Genomic DNA, 17,485 nt, shown 5'->3' on the forward strand with positions numbered 1-17,485 from the left:
CATTTTGCCTTAATTCAGAAAAAAGAGACCTATTATCAATTACCACTTAATACCACACGTTTCCACTTTACAATTCTGCTTCCATGTTTGAGAAGGCAGGAGTTGATTATGCATTTTAAAAACTTGCTTTCCCAGTCCAGTGTTATTCATGTTAAGTCATTCATTAATACAGCTATAAATCAATTTAAGAGGGGAGGGGGGATTCCACTGGTTCCCATGAATTAAATATGAACTTCCCTTGTCTCACAACCATCCTGAACAAAGCAATCACAGACTTTCCATTCATCCCCTTGGGAATAGTGACGTCTCCAACATAATGTGATTGCTGTTTCTGAAGCAGAAAAGTGGTCCTGTGTATAAACCCTATAAAATGAGGCAGCTTGAAAGACTGCTCAGAGTGCACTGAAGAGAAAGGAAGGCATTAGCCTAGAAAGGAGAACTGATAAACTTCAGACCAGTAGGAGCAGTCAGAGAGAGCAGAGTGTACTCTTTCTGTGCACATTCCCTTTCCGATACCTGGAAAAGAAACTTGTGGAGCAGCCAACCAGCTGTGGAGGAATTCAGCACCTAGGAGAGCTCTCTGTGCTTCTTGTGCTCCAGGGACCACCCTGTTCCGGAGGAGACAGAATCCTCTTCCTGCTTTGTAAGTTTGAGTTTCTCTTTTTTTGGAGGGGGTTACTAAATCTTACTTCAGATAAACATTCTACTAAACTATTTAGATAAATATAAAACCCAGTATTCCTATTTGTAGAAAAATGAAAACAGCTTCCAAAGTAGGATGGAAAAGATATCTTTGAATAGACTGAAAATGAACTTAATAGAGGGACCCTACTTTTTGATGCTTTTATTGATTAACCTTCAAGATAACTGAAGTTTCAGTTGTCCTCGGAAACTTGCACACTCTTGCTACTAATCAATATTTCACAAATTGTACAATGGATATTGTTTCCCACATTAACTTTCTTACATTCAGTTATCATTATTTTGTTTTTTCTTTTTGAAACATAAAGTAATCCATGCCTTCCCTGCTCTTCCCCACCTGTACATTTCTAATCTGTGGTTTATACTGCAACTGTAAAAACATTTCCTCTGACATTATCTGGTTCTGTCTCAGTGCCATTCCTATTTATTATGAACAATATTATGTGGGTCAAAGGAAATGCATGCAAGGTTTTCCTTTCATGTTGTGCTTTTGTATGTGCACTGTTACAGTTCTTTTGCATGACAATGAATTGAAGGGGAAAACTCTTTCTAGCTTATAAATTCCTTGACTGTATTCCCAAAACTACTTAATACAAAAGTTTTGGACTAATTTCTACTGCTTATTACAAGAATTATTTTTTTTCCTGCAAGCAACCAGTCTTGTTGGTTGCATACAGCCTTTAGTTATCATCATGCTTCAAAGAACATTCCATAAATAAGTCTGAACCCTTTTGTCATGCTGAGTAGTCCTATGCATGTATACTGAGAAATCATATTTTCAGTTGGACTTATGGCCAAATAAGTGCACATAAGATTCCAGCCTTAGTCTACCAGAAATGTAGAGGCTATGTTGTGCTATTCTAGGCACTGTGCAAATCAAACAGATGAAAATAAGTATCTCGATTTATGTGTGCACATGCGTGTACACACACACACACACACACACACACACACACACACACACCTACCTTTCCCTTAGCTATGATCCCATTCCCTGTCCCAAGAGATGGGTCATAGCTGAAGGGATGGGGCCATAGCTCATTGGTATAGAATTTGCTTAGCATGCAGAAGGTCCCAGGTTCAGTTTCCAGCATCTCCAGTAAGGGCTGAGAAAAGCATCTCCAGTAAGGGCTGAGAAATTACTTCCTGAAGCCCTGGAGCCACCGCTGAAGGTAGATTGTATTAAGCTAGGCAGACCAATAGTCTGAAACAGTAGATGACAGCTTCCTATTTTACCAGATATCAATATTACTTGCAAATCATGCTATGAACGCATCTATTTCTTTCTGTCTCTGATTCTGTAAGTCTATGTGGTCATTCACACAATCAAAAACGGTTCTATCTGCTTCCAATTTTCAGTTGTGTGGAAGCAAGGTTGGAGGAAAACCTGGGTAGAAGTGATTGCATGAAAGCAAAGTAGGAGGAAAAGCTACCCAGGTTTTCCTCCTAACTTTCTTCCACATGATCACTTCTACCCAGGTTTTCCTCTTATCTTGCTTCCACACAACTGAAAATTAGGAGCACACACAGCTCCCAAAGCCTGGTAGAACACAGTTTTTGATTGTGTGAATGACCTCTGTATCTCATTCCAGCCTTGACCATTGATTTTTTTTTAAAAGTCAAGTTTCATTTCAGTCTTCCCTGCAACATACACTGTGCTTCCCCCCAAATAAGCAATTGAGGAAAGAATAGGCATGATGCAATACTATATTATTAATGTTATTAATATTAGTAACACTAGTCTTCTTGCCTATATCCAATGATTCTGCACAGAAATGCACTACAACTCTTAGGTCATGTATCCAATACAAGGGATTTTATTTCCTATGACAGCCATCTGGTCTAAGGACAGACCTTTGTCATTAAAAGTGCAAATGAATGTGTCCAGTTGATATTCTTGTTTTGAGATGTGAGATTATTATTATTATTATTATTTTATTATTATTTATATTTTATATTCCGCTCAGAGCAGTGCACTACATACTTAAGTGCTTAAGAGTGGTGCACTACATACTTACAAACCTGTAAAGTAGGTTAGGCTGAGAGAGAAGTGACTGGCCCAGGGTCACACAGCAAGTATCATGGCTGAATGAGGATTTGAACTCGGGTCTCCCCGGTCCTAGTCCAGTACTCTAACCACTACACCACGCTGGCTTTTACACCAGTGGTGGACCCTTTCCATGCAGAAATCCAAACTTCCTGTTTTTCAGATGAGACTATCTCTGTGTTTGTATTAATGTAAGACGAAAGCATTGGCACAGAGAGTGTAATGTTTGTATCATATTTGCCAACCCAGGTTCAAAAAGATGGAATACGGAAGTGGCTCCCAGCTTCTCTTCTCTTTTACACTCCTCTGTGCTCTCTGCTCTCACGTGCTTGCTTTACCACCACTGGGGACATACTCAGCGATGAGGTAAGGGCTGCTTTCTGCTGGGTGCTCCTAACTAAACCTCCTGCTAACAAAGGGAATAATCTGATATACTAGTAAAATGAATGGATTTGTCAAGTTGCCACTGACAAAAACCTATGACTGGAAATGTATATATTCTGCACTTCCGGTGGTGGTGGTGGGGGTCCTGCCAAAGGAAATTCTTTTAACGGTCAAGGGAGAATTATGTGCTTAAGGGAAGGGGTGGTATATTTTTATCTCTTCTAATGTGGCTTACTTGGATGATTTATATTTTGCATATGTGTTTTTAGTCTGTTGTTACTGGCATTTAGGTTTATTAGTAGAGTAGACTGGTGATAGATGCAGTAGTTAACTGGATAAGAAAGAAGAGGAAGAAAGGATAGGTTTATTCATTGATTTTAATAGAAGGTAGTCCAACAGTTCCTTTAAATTATTGCATTCAATGAACCTGGAAAATCACTGGGGCTTCCGTGTTAGTAGCAAATGTACTCATAATGGTAGCGTTAGTGTGTCTAGCATTTTGCGGAGCTTAGCCTAAGAGTGAGAATAAGATTACTTCCCTTACCACGTAGAGACATTTAGAGAGTCTGTTGCACCCCATTGCATTCTTTTATTAGAATTTCCACAGTAAAGACTGCATCTATATATTTAATTCTCCTGGGTGAGCCTTGGAATGTACATCCCGGCACCCAGCTGATTGGCCGGGCCCTGGGGCTGCGGAGGTGCATGATTGGCTGAGGCGCACCCAGGAGAATTGGTCGCTGGCTGGAGAGACAGGAGCAGAAGGTTTGTGGGGGAAAGAGGTAGCCGGTCCCAAAGAGAGCACAGATGCTCTGTGCGGGGTCGGCTAGTACTAATTATTAGAGCCATGTGAAGTGGCATTGCTTCAGTTTGGGAGCTGCCTCAGCACTTTGGAGGGGCCCCTGATTCAGTGCTTTGGAGGGGGTCTGTTTTGCTTTGGCCTAATTTGAAGCAGTTGCTTTGTTTCAGGCCAAAGTTTGCCTGAATCAAACTGCTCTCCATCCCCCAACCCCTAAACTAACTTACTAGACTAGGCAGGAGGCAGAGACAGCTTAAAAGACTCCTGGTGATGAGGAAGCAGTGACTTTTTCACTTTTAAAAGTCTCTCTCTCGCTCTCTCTTAAAAAAATATATTTTGCTGACCTGGGAAATGGCGCAGGATTTCCTGGGAATTCTGAGACTACCGCAATGGACCTGATTCAGCTCTGGACCAAATCCATCTTTGAAGCTTCACACAGTCTTAGTAATAATGATGGCCCTAAGTTTGGCTGGTTCTCTCAGGATAGATCCTCAGGCTGCCTGATTGCAGCCTCTTGGAGGCTCCCACTTTACAAAAGGCCACACATTTTAGGTCCATTTTATCCGAAGTGATCCATCCAGGAGATAAAAGGTACTTGATGGGCCTTTGACACAGATATGCATCCTTAAAAATCACACAAGCTGGTTTTCAGGTTACATCTCAAAATTACATACATGAACTAGCAGGAAGCAACTGGAGAATAATGTTTAGCAAATATAAATAAAGTAATGTCCTTCGAACAATAAGCTTCAACAAGTGCACATATTCCAGGCTTGACAGGAGGATCTTTATACATTTAAATAGAGGACACTTCCACTTTGTCTTATAATTAATACACAGTTCAGAAGACACATGTCATGCCATTCACTTGACATAGCCCTACACTGGGGGTGGGGAGCAGGTTCACAGTGGCAGATGATGTGACCCAGTCTAAATTAGTTACACTGAATGTTTGCATGGAATGAATCTATACAGGTACAACTGTATGCAATTAAGTCACTCTCCATGCAGTTGGGAACTCTGGAAAAGCTGGCTTATTGACCAGATGGAGAGAGCCCTATGTTCATTCACATAGGATAGATTCCTGTACATGGATAAATTCCATTGAGACTTTCAACTGAATGTATCTACCTCCCCTATGCACATGGCATGCCAGTTTATTGATGTTTCCAAAACAATATGGAGTCCTGAGTGATTTTATTAGCAGCAAACGTGTAAGTTTCAAGAGATACCTCACTTTTCTCAGACAGTAATTTCACCACCTCTAAACTGGAAGTTCTACAATAGACAACTGTGTCACCTACTAAATAAAGCTTTGAGTTATGACAGAGAATAGGACCTTGTGCATTGGAAGCAAAGTCCAACCCTGTGCATCCTGTCTGCTTTTCCACTAGGAAAATGCAAAACTTTTAGCTTTAGGTCAGCCTTAAGTTATTCATGTCAGCCTGGGTGACAGCCAGGCTGACAGCAAACATAAAATGAAATTCTAATGAAAAGATGGCAAAGAATAGACATTCAGATCCACCAACAGAATTGCTGCTTGCATCTATATGATGGTCAGCATGAGCTAGCTGAGTGTTAGCACGCTAAAGCACATTAGTATAGGTGCCGGTCTAGTCTAGCTGTTATCAGGGGTGAGTGCCAACGAACTGAATTCTAGCTTCAGAAATGCATTTACACTCTATAGCTTGTTAACAGGCATAGAAGTGGCAGGATAAGATGAAAGGCATTTTTGTTGAACTATGCTTTAGTGGATGGTGCTGGCCTATTTTATCATTTAAAAGGGGATCCAGCTATTGATGTGATCATCATTAAATTGGGACTGACAGAGTGGAATTCCATTCAGAGAGAGAGAGAGAGAGAGAGAGAGACATCTTAACTGAAATGCAGAAGTTATATGCACTGAAGGATCAAATATTCCAGACTGTGAGCAACAAGCAGTTTTATCAAAATGAATAAATCACAAATCATGAATGATCAAGCTCTTTAGAGTTCCAAAGCATTTATTATATAGGTAAGGAGTTATCATGGAAACATATTTGTATGTAGTATGAATTTTACAGAAATACACAGAATCAGGCTGAAGAAAGATGAAGCATTTTAAGAGGGTAGGGTTCTTTGGTGCTAGTAAGCTTTGGTGCCATTTGGACACTTCTGAAAAATTAAACTGAAGGGTTTATATATTCAGATTGAAATAGAAAAGCTGGTCTTTCCTCTGAAAGGGAAATGAATGTTAAGTTACAGCTTGTGGAAGGTGCTTATTAGCCAGCTCTTGTGACATCACAAATATATTTCTTATGAGATAATCACTATAGTAGTTTTGAATAGTTTAGCAAAGTTTTTTTTATTTGAGGGGTAAGGAGAATGCATATTTGTATAAACACATATCTGCTGTTTAAAAAAATATCACCTACGCTCCAGTTATCTGCTTGCCTTCACTATATTGCCTTGCAGTCTTAAAGGTTTGGTTTTGTTCTTTAAGGAAAACAAAACAAATCTTTTTTTCAGTGGATAGAGTGAATTCCCCTTCAGTATTGGCAGGACCATTTCTTGAAGATGAAAATCTATATATAGAGAGAGAGAGAGAGGGTGGGGGAGAGACATGCTGTTTTGGGAGGAACCCCCCTAAAAAGGATAGTATAATGCACAGGTTATCTTCAGTAGTAGTACTGGTTCCAGCATCATCATCATCATCATCATCATCAATAGTAGTAGTAGTAGTAGTTCTAGCAGTAGTAGTAGTTCTCAAACTTGGGTGCCCCGATGTTGTTGGACTACAACTCCCATCAGCCCCAGACACAAGGTATTTAAGCTCTAGAGGTCGAAGAGGTATTATTTGGGTATATTGGCATATGAGAATGAAACATATAACATGTAAAATAGCACACAATTCATTTTACCCTGGGTAGGATACTGAATTTTCAGGCCACAGAACATAACCATAATCTCAAATGGAAAATCAATATGCCACCTGAATGGCTAGAAACATTGGCTGGCATCTAGGCCAAGATAGCACTGGTGCCACAGTTGCTGACATCCAGACTAAGGCTCTGCTCTTGTGGGGGTCTGAGGGGCATATTTTTAGGAGGAACAGAGGAAAGAGGAGATTGTTGTAGATCACCCATCCCACCTCATTGGGGGAAGCTCAAGTAGTGAATGTGCTTCCTCCAGCTTGCCTGTAAAAATATTCCACTTTCCCCCAGTTTTCCTGGCCAGTCCTTTGGAACTAATACCGTTTTTATGAGACCTTGAAATAATTATGAAAATTTGAAAAAATTAAATGTGTCTGTGGGGGTGGGTGAGAAGGGTGGGAGTGGAGAGGTGCCTCCATGTACCCTACCAAAGAGCCTCCAATCCCCAGTGGCCCTTATAGAAACTACACTCCCCAGCTCTGCTTCTGTTTGGTGTATTATGAAGCAATGATCCAGGCATCAGAGCAGGAAGGGACCTCCCTCCCTCCTTCCTGCTCTCCACTGTCAGAGCAGCAGCATCCAGGTACATGGGTGGAAGGGAAGAGATGGTTTAAAGGATTGTGGATGTGGGGAGGTAAAGGTAAAGGGTTGTGGGGCTAGAAGGATAGGAGGGTGAAAATAGCTGAATTCCTCTCTGGCTTGGGTTTTTATCTGAGCTGGAATGCTCACTGTATTTGGTGATCATAGTGAATCCCTAGAGCTCAGGTATCTACATTTTAGCAACTACATTCAGTTTCTCCCTGCCTTTATCCAAATGTGCTTCACATATGCATCCTCTTTGAAGCAGAGGGCAATTTGAATTTGAATTAGGTGTTCCAAGCCAAAGAGGATTGACTGTTTCATAGAAACATTTAGTAAAATATCTACCAATCATCTCCCCCCCCCAAGTTTTCTTTTAGAGTGTATATGCATACAATTAAACTGCACATTTAGCCCTGAATTGTCCAATGCAATTACACTGTTTAATACTTTTATAACTACAAAGTCATTTGTCCCTCCAATGTTTCTATATACCATTAATTTATGGCATGTCATTTAATGTCATTTAATTGTTAATGTCATTTGAGTGTATGATGAAGTTCTAGGCTCAAAAACGTAAAGCAGTCCCAGTAAACAAAATACTGAGCCAATCTAGGCACAATTCAGTGATCTGAGAAGATGTCCAAAATCTGTTAGAAAGCATTAAAATAACATCAGTATAAAAAATGGCAGACTAAGTACTTATTATTATTTTTATTATATTTATGAAAATCACTATCAGCAGTTTGATATGTTGCTAGAAAATCTGTCTTAAGGTGACTTGTACTTCCATTGTACATCTGTGTCATATTAAGAAATGTTTGTGTATATATGGATACCTTTGGGTACATTGCATATCCATCTTACACCCTCTTATTTGGGCCTGACCTTATGGGAATGTCCTTTGCACCAATTAAGTGTCACCCTTAAGTTGTATATGTTCCCCATAGCACTGATAGGTTTTGAGTTAAAACATGACCCTTGACTTTTGCATAGTGCGCTTCCTTAATGTCTGGAGTTATTATATGTGGTAAATGGAAACATGATAATAGGGACTGGTGTGCCTACATTTCTAATCATGTCAATTATACAGTGAACATCTATTTTTTCCACCCTAAAACGCGCGCAAGTCAGTTATTGTGGACATAATCCAATAAAACTAAGCACTTTTAAGGCCCATTGATATGATCCCATAATTCACTCCCATTGGCTGGCTGCTATTATCTTTCTGGCACACAATAGTTTCATTCTGTATTTATTTTCATTATTTAAATCTGTTCTAAAATAATTTAAAGATTGGTATGCAAGTTTGATAGATAAGCAAGCAAGCAAGCAAGCAAGCAAGCAAGCAAGCAAACTGCTTCTCTGCTAATTTTGATTGACAAAATGTACTGTTTAGTTCTTTCCTCTTAGCTGTAAGAAATCTCTAGCGTCTTCAAACACTGTCTTTTTTTCTCCTTTTCATCAGATTAGGAAACAGAATGCCATTTGATGGGGCAAGTGAATCTGAGCATGCTCAGGGCTCATTAAAGCCTGAGGCTGACATGTTACAAACCACATTACCAGAGAATGACAAGTTCTATTTTGATGTGTCCAGAGCCATGGACAGGTAAGATTTTTTCTTGAATTGAATGATAACTGTAAATACCAATATATAGAGCATTTCATATTAAGACTGCATTTACTCTTAAGAATGTGGATTAGTTTTTTACTGTAGAACTCTCCATTGTAGAAACACAAGACATGCCGATGGACTTTTCACAAGTGGCTACAGTAAACTTTTGGGTCAACTCTCTGCAAGAAGATATCTGGAGTCCCTTATTGGAAAACGGGTTGGGTGAGTGACATGTGTCTCGTCTCCCAAATGATCTTACTTATCTGCCTTTAAATGACTTCCTTTCAAAGATATTTAACATCATTAGTGCTAGAAAGCAAGAGTACTTGCTTTCTAGCACTAATGATATAATTATCATTATAGCTTACTTTCCAACACTAATATATACTTATTAAAAGATAATTATAAAGCATGTTCACCTGATTATTACGTATTTGACAAAGTGTGTGGGGGTGTTGAAGGCAGCTCTGATTAGAGCCCAGCTGGGTGGTTCAAAGTTGAATTGCAGCGTTGAAACATATATTAAGGCTGTTCACATGAGCAGCCCTACCCAAGCTTGGGCAGCCCGACCTGGTTAGGGCTGCTCGTGTGAAGTGCCAGGATCGGCCTCGATCCAGCGGTGTCCTCCTGGGTAGCTGGGTTTTCTACCTGACTGTTTACCTGTTTAGAAGGGTGCAAGTGCACCCTTCTACCCAGGTCAACAGCCATGTGAATGCTCAGGATGCATGCAGAGTGCCGTGCTGCTTGCTGCAGCGGCAATCATGTGTGTGGCAGTGCAGTGCGGCAACAGGAGCAAGGTGATTGTGTGGGAGGTTAGTATATTCCTGCCTTTCCCCCCGCCCTCCCTAGCCACCAGGGATTTTGGTTGTGTGAACAACCTTATTGAATTGTTATGTTTCACACTTGTTACAAAGCCACCTAATGGTGGCTAACAAACATCTTATTTGTTTGTTATTTGTCTATGTAAACCGCCCTGAGCCATTTTTGGAAGGGCGGTATAGAAATCGAATTAATAATAATGGTGCAGCGGGGAAATTGATTGACTATCAAGCCAGAGGTTGCTGGTTCGAATTCCTGCTGGTATGTTTCCCAGACTATGGGAAATACTTATATCAGGCAGCAACAATATAGGAAGATGCTGAAAGGCATTGTCTCATACTGTGTGGGAGGAGGCAATGGTAAACCCCTCCTGTGTTCTACCAGGGCTCTGTGGTTGCCAGGAGTTGACACCAACTCGACGGTATACTTTACCTTTACAATGACCAAATAATTCAAGGGGCAGGGGGCAGGAAAACTATTTAGCACAAGCTCTTTTAGTATAAATGTATATGCATTTAAAGCTTATAAAATATGAAGTGAAATCTGATATACTGTATGTAAAGCATTGAAGTCTCCATGAAGAGTTAGAAGCAGACAATCTTGAAAAAGAGATGATATATCTAAAGGGACTGCATCCAGCCAGCTGATGGCATGCTGAATGTGCCAAGTTTTTTTTTTTAAAGCTTGATGCATAACTGGTGTATCCTTGAAAAGACTGTGCAACACATACAGCAGGAACCCTGTATTTCCAAGGTTCAAGCCCTCAGAAAAGACCTCTGGTTTAGACCTGCAGAGCATTTGCCAATCACAGTAGAAAGACAGCTCCTTATATCTTTATAATGTGTCTTCTCAGTCAAGAATAAAAAACATCAGTGTTTCACTTGAAATCAGTGATTTTCTCACGGTGATTCTGCTTAGCGTTCCTTATTGCATTTACTGACTGTGGGGATGCTGCTCTAAAGTACCCTAGAAAAGTGGTCATTAGTGCTGGGATAGAGCTCTGGAGAGTCAAATCAGGTTTACTCAGTCACATGTGGGCAGAAGCCTAAGAGACATTTAACTGCCTATACTTATTCAATTAGAGTGTGAAGACCAAGAAAGTGAGGTCATGATGGTTGGGCTGCATGAGAAAAGCGAGAATGAGACTGCCACAAACTAGTTAGCTTTAAGAAATATAGCCTGCATCCAGACTAGAGTTGAGCTAGTGTAGTGCTATTGCACAAGTGCAAAGTTATAATGTAATGTTCCAGACTAGTCCTTGTGCTAGTTGAAGATGTTGACACATTGCATATGGTGTTATATAACAGGTCACACAACACTTGTGTAATACCTTGCACAATTTGTTGTGCAAACTCAGATGTGTCCTGGAGAAGGTTTTCTAATAGTATACACACTGTGGAGCACCCAAATCATGTAGTTTCACAAAAGAAGTTTGTGGAGCTACATGATTTGGGTGCTCCACAGTGTGTATACTATTAGAAAACCTTCTCCAGGACACATCTGAGTTTGCACAACACATTGTGCAAGGTATTACACAAGTGTTGTGTGACCTGTTGTATAACACCATATGCAATGTGTGCACAACTTCTTTTGTTGAGCTAGGGTGGCACTAGTCTAGATGTCATCCATGAGTTTTGACATTTTCACACTTTGATTGATTTATATATTAATATATGAATTCTCATTATCTTTTATGTTCAAGAAGCAACAACAATCCCCTTGATGAACAGGTACCAGTCAAACGCCACTCAGATGCTGTCTTTACTGATAACTATAGCCGCTTTCGAAAGCAGATGGCTGTGAAGAAATATTTGAACTCGGTTTTAACTGGAAAAAGAAGGTAGGACACACAAAAGACACATGGTTTTAAAAAGTCTAGAGCAGTAACGAGCTATTAAAGTACTTCCTTTGAACAGAGAAAAGCGCTAGCCGCATTTCATCCCCCCCCACCCCGCTTTCAACTAAGGACAATTTGTAATAAAAATAGCTTGGAAGAATAGGGGTTTTGTACCAAAAGAAAGAGGATCACGATCCAGGCATATTTTTTGCATGCTTTCTATGCAGTGCATAGTTTAGTGAAGGATTCGAGAACTAAAACTCCCTTGCTTTTAAGCACTAATGATATAAGTGCTTTAAGCAAAACTGATTTCTATGGAACTGACTGTTATATATGGTTATATTGAAATAAGGTTGACAGATTGTATCATTGTAATAAAGATGAATAAAATTTAATGCAATCAAGGAGAAAATGGTTGTGATTAATTTACTTCTTCCTGGAGTTCAACAAAATGTATGTTTATCATCTGCAACAGTCAAGAAGAGCTAAACCCAGCCAACCTTCGAGATGAAACAGATTTGCTTGACCCTGCTTTCTCGGAAAACTATGACGATGTCACTGTAGATGAGCTTCAGCTTCTGAACAACCTCCCATTGGTGAGTTAAAGCTTCTTCTTCAATCAAAGAATCACCTTACCTTGAAGATATGCATCACTGATCTTGTATGTAAAATGGGTTTTGCAGAAAACAGTTCTTAACTGTGTGAGTCCCATATGACATTTCTGTGGGGATCAGAACTCAGGAAGATAATTGCATGTATTAACTGTAAGATTTTCATGAAGTATTCCTAATTAAAATGAGTGGTTTGATACTGTTAATTCACCCATCTCACTTTCGTTTTCCTGGACTGCGTGTACCAAGCATAAAACGCAATTTGACTCATATTTAATTAGGGCAAATACTATGTCTCTAAGGATAAATGCACTGGCATTTCTTAATTAAAAAAAAAAGTCAGCCCACACCTTTTTGCCTCACATCTTTCTGCTTAATTGAAATCCAAGCTCCTGAATCTGACACAACAGGCATACATAAGCAGAGCCTTGTCCGCAGCTCTGGTTCATGTCCAGTGCTCAAGTCACAGGCCAGTCAGAAAGGGCTATGGGGAGTTACGAGATGGGGCTTACAGATTGCATTCAGGACACCACCATCACCACCACCACCACCTTTTCCAGTATAATTTGATCAGTCAGTGATTCCCAAACTATGAGCTGCTACATACACAATGGGGCGATTCTCACGGTCAACAAAAATCGGGCTAGCAGAGGCTAGCCCGATTTTTGTTGACTGTAAGAACCACCGGGCTCGCAGCCAAGCCCGGTGGTTCTTGAGCAGGTAACCTGCTCGAGAACCCCTGCTAAAAAGCAGGTTTGCGGAGTGAGCACTCCAGCAAACCTGCTTTTTAGGATTGTGAGTAGCCACAGCATGCCTTTGCGCCACGCCTACTCATGAGTAGACCCCTGGCTGGGAGGCGAAAAGCTGCCTCCTAGTTCTGGGGGTCTCCCCTAGTTCTGGGGGTCTCCCCGCGCTCGCACAGGGCATACTGGGCTGGCGGGGGCCGTGCGGCCCCTGCTCCCCCCACCCCCCGCTGACTCCGTCGTGGAGCCAGCCATCGTGTGGGCAGCCGATCTGGCCGCCCAGGGCTCCCTGCCCGCTCGTGAGCGGGGAGAGCGGGCTTAGCCTGCTCTTCCCGCTCACTGCCCCAAACCCGGTCTCACTGATCATGAGACTCGGTCCAATAGGTATTCCCACAAGGGTATTGTGGGAAGTTCATGAGACTGTCATCACTGGATACCAGAGATAAACACAGGTAGATTCACTAGTCATAATCAAATAAACCATTAGCAGAAATAATCGGCATAATAAATAATCAATAAATGCGGAAGTAGTCAAAAATTGACAGCAAAAATTGACAATTAAAAGCTTTCCATGAGTTTTAATTGCCTACTTAAAATCAGGAAGGGCCTTGATGGATATCCCTGGGAATTCAAAAAATAAAACACCACTGTTGTAATGGGCTTGTCTCTGGTACCTGCCAACCAAACTTGGACCAGAGGCAGACCAGAAATCAGGCCAATCACAGGGACCAAGTAGATTCATGTGAAACAAAGATGGTCCTTCAGGTAACCACTTCCCAGGCTGTGCAGAGTTTCAAAGCTTTACACTGGGCCCAGAAATGAACTGTCAACTAATGTAGGGGATGAGGTCATAGTTCAGTGGAAGAACATCTGCTTTGAATGCTGGTTCTATGCTGGTTAAATCCTGGCCAATCCAGGTAGGGCTGAGAGACTCCTGTCTGAAACTTTGGAGAGCACCTGCCAGTCAATGTAGACAATACTGAGCTAGATGGACCAATAGTCTGAATTGGCAGAAGGCAGAGTTTTCTGTTCCTATGTAGGAACTACTACTACTAGGGCAGCAACATATGGTTGTCTGCTTTGCTCCCCATGAGATCTGTGAGGCAGAGTTTTAAAGCTTCTTATCCCCAACACCTTCCCATATGTGTGTAGTACCTACATGTCTGCATGGTGGCCTCCTAGGCCATAGAATACTAATGTGGAAATTTCCCATCAAAATGAGCCTACACATGGGTTGTGATATCAGCCACACGGAGCTCCAATATAAGTAAGGGCTCTTTGAAAGTGCTGTGAACTGACTCACATCAAAGACTCTGGTAATCCCTTAGTCTGCTTGCAGAAAAGTCATGTGGATGGAAAGGCTTTTATTTTATTTTTACCTGCCAAAGCTTCTTCTGGATCAGCTTCTTCATTCTCTGAAACATCATGCCAATCGATTCGGTTTTGCATCAAGAAGTATATTTCATAAGATGTATTGACTAAGTCAGGTTCATAGTCCACTCAAACCATTTCGAGCATACGCATTTTCTTTTATTTTTAAGCAGCTTAAGACAATCTTACAATCTTAAAACGATCTGTACAATCTGCACAGCTTACAATCTGTACAGTTTAAGACAATCTGTACAATTTTAAGACCAATTTTAAAGAAATGTTGTTATTGCTTATTAAATTAATGTCTCTAAAATGATTTTTCTTGGTTTATTTCTCCACAGAACCTCTGAAGATGACTCAGTAAAATATTTCCCCACAAAAAATAAAGACAAGATCAAACTATTTTTTGAGGTTCTCATAGTATTTCAAAGAAATGACTTCAGTATTTAAACCAAAACAGATATATTGTGAAGTGACATTTGTGATATTTTTGTTTCTTATATAATAAAGTGGATGTTTACACTGTAAATATTACTTTAGAGTGATCTACCTGAAGCTGTACATATGTATGCTAATTCAACTCATACAAATCTTGTGATCTCTTATGCTGTAAATCTGTTATTTTGATAACTGCATTTCACAGAAAGGCAAGCAATGCAGAGGAGGGGAGCAGTGTTCTCTCTAAGAGGGATTCGCAGATGTTGTTGACTACAACTCCCAGAATCCCCAGCAGCAATGGCTTTTGCTTGGGGATTATGGGAGTTGTAGTCAACAACATCTGGGAATCAAAATGAATGAATGCAAATTAATTGTCCTCAGCATCATTTTGTACTCAATATTTAGATGGTTAAAGAGTCATAAAGGCTGAATGTTCTCATTATTTTAATGCATGCAGGTCCCAACATGATTTCAACAATGTTCAGTATTAGAATTGCCACTGAATTGTCTAAAATGAAATTCACACTGAATGTGAAGAATATTCCTAAGTTGGGGGGGTTCTGCAGAAATGTCTAGGGCTGATAAACTATTTTCAATGGGCAACATTCAGACTAAGCTAATCATGACTAAACCCCCAAAGAAATTAATGGCTAGTCATGACTAATGTCTCATTGTTTGCAATGGTTCTCATTCACGATTAACTAGTCTGGATGCTGCCTAATGTGAGTAGTGACATTTCTCAGGTGGGTTTCATGTATCTCTAAATTGCCACTGAATTATCCTAAAGCAACATTTGAGGAGGAATTCTGAGGTCCTGCTCAGACGAAACCTGAGGAGTGCTGAGGAAAATAGAAGAATTTCAGTAGGATTGGTAACATTTCTCTAAGATGTTTTGCACTGAGTAGATTGTATCAGTGGGGCTGATATAGGTTTATAACAGTGGGAGTGATGAGTGTGAAAGGATATGATGTTGTGAATATGTCCTGCCTTCAACTATCAGATTTCTTCTAACACTTATCAGATGAACTGGTAGTGTAATTAATTCCTTTTCAGACAAGTTCACATATGGAATGGGCAAGTGGGAACTAATTCTGTACAAAACCATAACCTTTTGTGTAGGATCATCCACTCAAGTAAAAGGGCATAATATTGGATGCATTTTTCACAGAAGCTTACTTATTACTCTAAATCTGGAATATTTTCCTAAGCCTCCAACTAAAGCCAGATAGTTATCCTGTACGTCTTTCCCATTTAATGATATAAACAGTGGACTTAATTTAGTTCAACTTGCCAAAAGTGAACTCTACCCCTTGAATTGTTTCATGTGCTAAAATCCTTGACTCATGCTAGGATTATTCTGCATTTGACTCTCTATATGTTTGCTGGTGAAAGTATTCATGGTATTAAAAAAAAAAAGTAGGACTGGAGACACTTTACTATTTTTCAAAATGAATGTAACTGATGAAATATGCAGACAATAAAGACACTTTATTATCACTGCAAATATCATTGGTTTGATTCTGTGCTAGAACAAACTGAAAGGTCAGAGATGATAGATATCACTCCACGTTTTTTAATAAGCCAGGAGAAAGGGACAAATCTTGGGTCAATGGGTTAGCATAGCTGGAAAGAAGCTCTCTCACAATGCATAATTGCTCCAGGAACTAGTGTCAACACAAGAGAACAGCCCTCATATTCGTGTCATGGGAATGGGAAGGGCCCACCCCAAGTTCACATCTGTGGTTCACAAAGCTGCTTCTTGCTTCTTGTGAAAAGCAGCATCAGGCAGGGATGATTTTAGTTGGGGCACAGCACATGAAAACTAGCACTTCTTTGCCTGGCACACATCCTCCATTTGTTTCTATTTACCAGTGATTGTTCCTCTATTCCGGTACTTCCCTGGTAAACCAAGGTTCTTGTTTTGTCTAATTTATGGGGAGATGCTGGGGATGTATTTGTAAAGCTGTTGTAGTGTGCATATACGCACTGTGCTGAGCTTTCAGGGTCAAACTACATCTTACATTAAACCTGTCATTGGTCCAGGTATGCTTAGTTTCTCTTTTCTAAATAGGAGCTGCGGATGGGGTGGGAAGCCTGATCTGGATCAGGACTATGGCATGGCATAGGCAGGGCTTAACACTAGGGGTGTGCACAAAACCACCTGGCCCAGTTTGGTTCAAGTCTGAATCAAACACAAACCAAACTGGGCCAGTTTGGTTTTGGCCCCCTTCGAACCCTCCCCTGTTTGGTTCGGTTCAGGGAGGGGTTCATCGAACATTTTTTGACATTTTATCTTTGTTTTTTCTTTTAACACGCCTTCCGACGGGCTTCTCCAAGGTGGTGGTGGGGGGTCTACTGAGGTCCCCCCTCCCCCCTCTTGCTTTCCTTTTTCTAAAAATCACCGGTTTGGGCATCTTCAGTCCTTTCTAGGTCTATTCCCTGGCACGGCAGCCATTTTGGAGGCTGCTGCACCTGCACAGGTGGACCCTGCGTGGCCTACCTGGCCCTGCAGGGTCCCACTGTGCAGGCACAGCAGACTCCAAAATGGCCATCGTGCCAGGGAATAGGCCCAGAAAGGGCCGAAGACAACCGAGCAGAGCAATTTTTAGAAAAAGAAAGGCCGGCGGG

The 17,485-nt window shown here is 40.8% G+C and overlaps 1 protein-coding gene across 2 annotated transcripts; it reads left to right on the forward strand.

The window, feature by feature from the left end:
• Window positions 1-297: 297 nt before the first annotated feature.
• On the forward strand, window positions 298-15,154 carry VIP (vasoactive intestinal peptide). Of its 2 annotated transcripts, none has more exons than XM_053293696.1 (7): window positions 298-643; window positions 2,999-3,115; window positions 8,892-9,032; window positions 9,156-9,260; window positions 11,560-11,697; window positions 12,170-12,290; window positions 14,761-15,154. In XM_053293696.1, exons 2-7 carry the CDS (start codon window positions 3,009-3,011, stop codon window positions 14,767-14,769), a joined length of 621 nt encoding a protein of 206 aa, XP_053149671.1. In that variant the 5' UTR covers window positions 298-643; window positions 2,999-3,008; the 3' UTR covers window positions 14,770-15,154. The 2 variants fall into 2 exon arrangements, with proteins under 2 accessions (XP_053149671.1, XP_053149681.1); XM_053293706.1 differs by having other exon boundaries at window positions 11,563-11,697.
• The last annotated feature ends 2,331 nt before the right edge of the window (window positions 15,155-17,485 follow it).

This window comes from Hemicordylus capensis, chromosome 1 (assembly GCF_027244095.1).
Source record: "Hemicordylus capensis ecotype Gifberg chromosome 1, rHemCap1.1.pri, whole genome shotgun sequence".
Lineage (NCBI taxonomy): Eukaryota > Metazoa > Chordata > Lepidosauria > Squamata > Cordylidae > Hemicordylus > Hemicordylus capensis.

Bases quoted from the DNA above. Each gene is read 5' to 3' on its own strand.
- VIP (XM_053293696.1), top strand. From the start codon at position 3,009: ATGGAATACGGAAGTGGCTCCCAGCTTCTCTTCTCTTTTACACTCCTC. The intron at 9,033-9,155 runs GTAAGATTTTTT...TCTCCATTGTAG, and splicing joins GTGTCCAGAGCCATGGACAG to AAACACAAGACATGCCGATG. The intron at 11,698-12,169 runs GTAGGACACACA...CATCTGCAACAG, and splicing joins GTTTTAACTGGAAAAAGAAG to TCAAGAAGAGCTAAACCCAG.